This window comes from Pistacia vera, unplaced genomic scaffold (genome assembly GCF_008641045.1).
Source record: "Pistacia vera cultivar Batoury unplaced genomic scaffold, PisVer_v2 Contig898, whole genome shotgun sequence".
NCBI classification, from domain to species: Eukaryota; Viridiplantae; Streptophyta; class Magnoliopsida; order Sapindales; family Anacardiaceae; genus Pistacia; species Pistacia vera.
Genome location: NW_022196776.1, coordinates 444,903 through 451,895, shown reverse-complemented (window position 1 = coordinate 451,895; position 6,993 = coordinate 444,903). Strand labels below are relative to the sequence as shown.

At 33.1% G+C, this 6,993-nt stretch overlaps 1 protein-coding gene across 3 annotated transcripts; it reads right to left on the bottom strand.

Moving 5' to 3' along the window:
- Positions 1-3,502: 3,502 nt before the first annotated feature.
- Positions 3,503-6,993, bottom strand: LOC116119660 (uncharacterized protein PB18E9.04c). Of its 3 annotated transcripts, none has more exons than XM_031405610.1 (5): positions 6,863-6,993; positions 6,650-6,746; positions 5,408-5,522; positions 4,151-5,206; positions 3,503-3,905 (listed from the first exon to the last, which is right to left on the bottom strand). In XM_031405610.1, the coding sequence occupies exons 1-5, from the start codon at positions 6,987-6,989 to the stop codon at positions 3,639-3,641; spliced, it is 1,662 nt and encodes a 553-aa protein (XP_031261470.1). In that variant the 5' UTR covers positions 6,990-6,993; the 3' UTR covers positions 3,503-3,638. The 3 variants fall into 3 exon arrangements, with proteins under 3 accessions (XP_031261470.1, XP_031261469.1, XP_031261468.1); XM_031405609.1 differs by lacking the exon at positions 6,863-6,993 and having other exon boundaries at positions 4,151-4,769; positions 4,803-5,206; positions 6,650-6,755; XM_031405608.1 differs by lacking the exon at positions 6,863-6,993 and having other exon boundaries at positions 6,650-6,755.

The window sequence follows — 6,993 nt, the reverse complement described above, 5'->3', positions numbered from 1 at the left end:
CTTTCTTTTTTTTCTTTTCTCTGGGTAGTTGAAAGTTCCTTGTTTGCCATTAACAGGAAAAAAAAAGAAAGAAAAAAAAGAAAAAAGTGAAAGGTATTTATTTGTGAAATGATAGTGACAATGGCATATTTAATTTCCTGTATGAAAGGAAGACACAGCGGCCCTCGTCTATTCTTCTCTTTCCTTCTTCTTCAGTGTCTTTACAAATAGGAGACTGGTTATTATTATTATTTTAATAATTATGAATTTTTTTTTTTCAATGTCTCTAATATTATTTTAATAATATATTTCTTTTATATGTTATTATATATTATATATTATATATATATATACATCTAATTCAAAATATTTAATTAGTACTGCATACTCTTTATTATAGTAATCGTTTATAAATTCATAAAATTTCACTTTCAGAAAAATAATATTTTTGAAGATTAATAATATGCTTAAATCCCTTCAAACTTGTGGACTTGTTCTTTAATTAATATCCTCCCATTACATTTTTCAAACCTATCTATTCAACCCAATGAAATATATTTTTTTTTTATTTAACTATTTAATTCAAAATTCATCATTATATTCATTAAAATATTTAAAAATCATCTTTTCAATAAAAGTTTATAAATTAAAAAAACATTCACTTTCAACTAATTGTAGGCATCTAGAATATATTTCAGTAAAAACAACCTAAGATAATAAAGGGTAAAATGACATAAAAATGTTTAAATTTTAATTAAAATATATAAATTAGAAAGCCTTAATTAAATAGAGCAATGGTGGATACAAACTGAGAATTTATAAAATATTAATTATACAAAGAAGGTGGAATTTGTAGAATTAGAGGTAGAAGAAGTCAGATATTCACACTGTCGTTTCTCTTCAAATTATATAGTCTATTTGTCGTCTTTAGACTTTGATCTTTTATATTAATTGTTTTATTTGACATTCACAATAAAAGGTCAAAATATTTGTGGCTTTATTATTGTTTTTTTCCAACCAAACATACAAAGTGGTCGATGACCAATTCAACTAACTATTGTCTGCATTATATTTTATTTTGGTCAGCCTTAAAATTCTTTCATTAAACTATTATAATTTCACGAGGTTTGATTAAATAAAATATAATCCGAGGAAAAGAAAATTAATTAAATCAAACTTTACTCTATTTCCATATTATATTTGCGTATAAGGAAGAAATTACCTGTTACCAAACACCAACCAAATAAAAAAAAAAAATCATAATAAATAACAAGTTCAAACTTGGTCGGTTATAATGATTAAATATATTTACTAATCAAGTAAACAATTTTTTCTCACCCAAATAATAGTTTAAAGACATTACTTTTAAAATATTATTTTATTATTTAAGTTTATATTCCGTTTCCGATTCTGATATCGCTACAACCCTACATCATCATCATTTTTTTCGCCGATCATCATTTAATAAAATTCCTCAAACTCTACTCCTGTGATCTCGTCAATTGCTAACAATCAAGCTATTAAGGTTTACACAATCATCCCTTCCATGTCAAATTTCAATAATCTAAACCACCAAAATATAACTTTCTACCATCAAAAACTTATCGATCTCCCCTCTTCAAAAGTTTTAACAACTTGAATCGAATTTGTTATTTATTCACAGTCGAGATATAAATTCAGATAATAAAATGATATTTTAAAAGAATAATACTAGGGACACTGTATTTTTCACTAAATTTTTTTACTCAACAACTTGACATCTAGTAAGACGTGAACACATTGGACAGAAAACACATTTCTCGTGAATGAACTGTTGTCCAAAAATCACAAATGACCGTCCATACTTTATGAAAGACTGTTCATCACAAAGGAAGAGCGTCTATAAAAATATCAATAGGCTTCGTCCATATAATATAGACGAATGTCTATTTATTATGGACAGACGTCCATATAAGATGAACGTCCATCTAAAAAATTTTAAAACTAAAATGAGTGAATATAAACGAGTATCCATTTACAATGGATGAACTAAATTGAGTGAATATGGATGAGCATACAATGGATGACAATGGACGACCGTCTAGAGTAATTTAACCCACATTTGAGATTTGCTCCAATATAATACGTCACCTGGAATGCGTCACCATTCTTGCGCCACAACACAAGGCAAGGCAGTGTCTAGATACAGAGTTCCTCTGGCAGATAAAAAAGTGTTTCAAATTGAACATAAATTCAAATCTTATTTTTAGAGGTCAAATTAAGCAGAAGGTCCTGTTTTGGTATGGACTTACCAATTAAATTTCACTAATAACAATGACCACACAAAAATTGATAAGAAATATAGAGCAAGTGGGTAGCCTTTGTGAGCGCAGAAAGTCCTTGCAAATGTATAAACATAATGATGATTTAGACTGTTTGTGTAGGACCGTCCGTCCGTATTAAATGATGCTTATCAATTATTTTGTTTTTTAAATTTTCTGAACAGATGTCATATAAGATCATTTTGTTTTTAAAATTTCTGGACGGGCATTTATCTTAAATAGATATCCATAATGACCGTCAATTTGTGATAAATCATCGTCCATAAAATATAAAAAGATCATTCATGATTGTTAGACAACCATCTATTTATGAAAAAAATATTTTTTGTCTAATATGTCTACATCAGACTGAATGACACGTGGTTCGATAACAAATTTTGGTGCGGTGCAAAAAATCAATGCTGGTAGCATTATTGATTTAAAACGGTGTAAGTGGAAAAGTGTAATTCAACTATTATTTGAACGGAAAAAGTCATTAACTCAGGAAACTGCTCAGGTAGCACCTCAAATCCTACAACAAAAAGGATTTAAAAATATATATATATAATGATAGTGCGGGACTGCGGGTAAGTCAATTTCTTCTAATGTTGGCTATAGCATTTTATTATTATTATTATTATTGGTTGATAAATCTTACACGATTCACATTGACATCCACCAAAACAAAACCAATTAAAATAATTCCCTAGCCGAATTAACAACTGCTCCTCAGACGGCAAAGGTCAAGCTGTGGCCACGTTTATATAACTTGTTAATGGAAAATAAGAAAAGACCAATAGAAAATTCTGGAAGAATTAACACGGTTGTTAACCACTATCGGTTTAACTTAATAATAAAAGAGTAAAAAATAGTTTAATAAGTTATAGAGATATTCACCGAAGAGTTTATCTAATAGTCAAACTTTAAAGTTACGAAAGATTAGCTAAATTGTATGCAAACTGATTCAAACACCCCGATAAAAAAAAAAAAAAAAAAAATTGTCACTGTTGTTTTGATAAAACATCTAATTCAATACATAAAAGTAAAGGCAGGAGCTTATCAATTTCCAATGATCACAGTTCTTATGCAACAGTCCTCATTTCAAGTAAATAGTTTTCATTACTCGGAAACAGTTGTTATGATGATCCATTTCATCCGAATCTAAACTGATTGCTGCTGTAAAATGTAGCAACGATATTGGAAATAGAACATGCATGATGTAACCACAGACTCTCTAAACAAAATTTTACAGAAAAGGCGAGTCACCGTACAACATCTACCACTTCAGAAACGGGTTGTTTCTTAAGCATATTAGGTTGGTTGAGCATTCCACCTATAAATAACAAAGCGGAAAATGCGTTACCTACAACCACGCTGGCTCGTAGGAGATGGGTTTCCTCTTTCACTTCCAAAATCATTGCTGCATTCCATTTCAATATCATCTAAACAGAAGGAATTGTTGTTGACACTGGGTTCGGAGCTCGCGTTGCTCCTTGTGGCAAGAGGTGAATCTGAGACACTAATTGTTGTACTTTTTGTGGATCCAGATCTCACACTATACATAGAAGAAGCTGGAATGTTTGTCATTAGAGGCCGCAGATTACCTTGAGTGCTTCTTCTTATATCCTGCATATTGAGAAGCATTTATTTAGTAGCATATATGCAAAATCAATGGAGACAAATAGCAAAAAATGGCACGAGAAAGAACCTGTTGCAATGAATATTATCTGCATAGGTCTAAGAAATATATTTTTTCATCAAGATTCAGATGATGGTTAGTTAGAAGCAAATTGTCTATTATAATTCCATTGATCCTATTAATCAACCCAAGCTAGCATTGTTTAAGCGTCAATGCTATAAAGAAAGCATACCATGTGACGCAAAGCCATATCAAGGGATTTCTTTGAGAGTGATCTTCCAAAGCCAGAGCTGTCAAGGGATGAGGATGATTTCCCAGCAGAATTACTATGGCTGAAGCCATTGTTTCCTTGCTTTGGTGGTGCCAGTTTCCTCATGTTTACCACTCTTTCTACCATTTTGGTTCCCATTAGTCCTGGATTCACATCATCACCACTACTAGCATTTGCTTTACGCACAAAAGGAATGGAACTCCCACTACCATAGACACTACCATTTGGAGTCCTTACTCTAGAAGGAGAGCAAGATTGTTGTCTGCGTCTTCCATTAGAATTAGCCTCCATAGAAGACGGTTGATTATTCTTTGCCACTGGCCTGCCCCGAGAAGCTGAAGCTGGCCGTTCAGGCAATGATGTCTTCAAATTCGGTGGAGCATCAAGTGAGAAACCAGGCATCTCAGAGGGTTTCCAAGGCCTAGATTTTACTGTTGGAGAAGTGCCACGTGATGGAACAGGATTTTTTGAAGTTGTGGAACCTGACTTTGACACTGAAGAAGATCGAACAGGAGGAGCAGATACACTAGGTGCACTTGAAGGGGCTGATGGTCGACGAGTTGGTGTTGCTGATCTTGATGTTGATCTAGAAGTTGGAGTTGCTGATCTTGATGTTGATCTAGAAGTTGGAGTTGCTGATCTTGGTGCTGGTTTAGGAGCCGCTACAGTGGGCCTAGCAGTTGGTGTTGAAGAGCGTGCAGTGGATCTAGCAGGAGTTGAGGATCTCACAGTAGGAGTTGAGGATCTAGCAGGAGTTGAGGATCTCACTGCAGGAGCAGCCGGTTTAGAGGAAGGCAAGGTGGCCCTTGAAGTAGGAGTTGAGGATCTTGAAGGCTTAGCTATTGTGGTCAAAGTTGGCCGCCCAGTTGGTGTTGCAGCTCTAGTAGTAGAAGTTCGACCACCAGATGATGATGGCCTTCTGTTGCCAGTACCTGAAGAGTCTAGTCCAGATGGCACGGTCAGATTCTTAGATGCTACGTTACTCCTTGAAGCAGGTTCTTCCTGAACATTAGGTAGCTGCAACACCAAGGCAATATGAATTTACAAGCTATGACAAATTGTAAACTACAATTTTCAAGTCATGTACAACAAAAAGACAATGCCATATATCACTAGAACTTGACAAGTGTAAAAACCGTAATAAATATGCAAACATGATCAGATAACACTGATTGACAAGGCTTGAAAGCAAACAGTACATAAAGTAAAGGTTCTTACCCTTGATTTCAAAGCAGTTGGACGAGCATTAGACATCCCAATTTGACTCATTTTGGTTTTCTGTGATTCCATCTCCAAAGAAGGAAACAGTGGGGTACCAGGTGGTGTAAGAAGCCTGAATGCAGAGTAAATTTAGCATTAGTATTAAGCTAGAGGGCAATATTTTCCAGAAACTATCATGGAAATACAATATTAACAGAGCCCTTTACAATCACAAAAATGTCAAACCCATGTATCTGCGTTAAATTTTCATCAAAGAATCAAATCTGTACAAAACCAACTTCATTCACTATTGTCATAACATGAACCGAGAAATTAGATTGTGACAAATTCATTGAAGAATCGTCAAAAAAATAAAGTTATTCTATGCAAAATTTAGAATTACAGCCTAATCATTGGTGAAGAAACTCGCAGGCTTCCACCATTAGATCCATGTTCATTTCTAATATATGAAAATAAGGTCTTTATTTTGTTTGTCCAATATTTAGCAACATATACTTTGAAATCAAGCAAATCANTTTATTTTTTATACATGTTGAGCGGTTATAATAAGCCATCCACACCTTTTATATTGAATTATTTAATATATTTTTATAAGGCTAGACACCATTTTTTAAAGATCGCATATAACATATTTGAGAAACAATAATGCTATGGACACTGAAGATTTACATTGAAGATTCATCAAATATGGATGGGAGTCCATGATTATCAGACAACCATTCTTTTTAAATGGACTCTCGTCCATGAGAAAATAATAATGGACTCTTATTCATATTATATAGATGGGAGTCTATTTATTTTGGACGGACGCCACCTAGAATGGACGTCCATCCATAATTTAAATTAAAAAAAATTAGAAAACAAAAATCTTGGACACTCATCCATATATTATAAACTAGCGCCCTTATTAGATGGACGCCCGTCCATTGTTTAAATTAATAAATTTTATACAAAAATCATGGACGTTTATCCATATATTATGGATGGACGTCCATATTTAATGGACGGACGTCTCTATTAGATGGACCCTCGTCTATTGCCATACAATCAATCAATACACTATTCAACAGAAAAGCAGAGAAAAGAAGGTTGAATGCTTTAGTTCTAATAAGGAAACACAAACAATAACCCTCATGAGTTAATTAACTAATATTAAGTACATTTACATAACAAAGCAATCAGCTAATCATAATAATGGAGTTTCTAATTCAAAGGAATAGATTATTATAGAAACGTTACCAATCATAATCAGATTTATCATTCTTCGAATTCAAAAAATTATCAGCAACGGTCTTCCGAGTCGGAACAGACGACATAATCTTCGATATATGAGATCCTCCATTATTAGGTGTTGGTCAATACAACATCAACAAATTAGTCAAGTAACAAAAACAAACACTTGATCATACTGAAACTAGGATGATCTTCAAAAGTAAAAAATCTAGCAAGGACCTAGAGGAGTACTATTACTATTGATGTCGTCAGAGTTGTGAAGAAGAAGAAGATTACTTTTCTCCTTCTCTCGTCTTCTCATTTCAAGAAACAAAGCCAGCTCCTCGTCTCTTTCTTTCATCACCATCTCG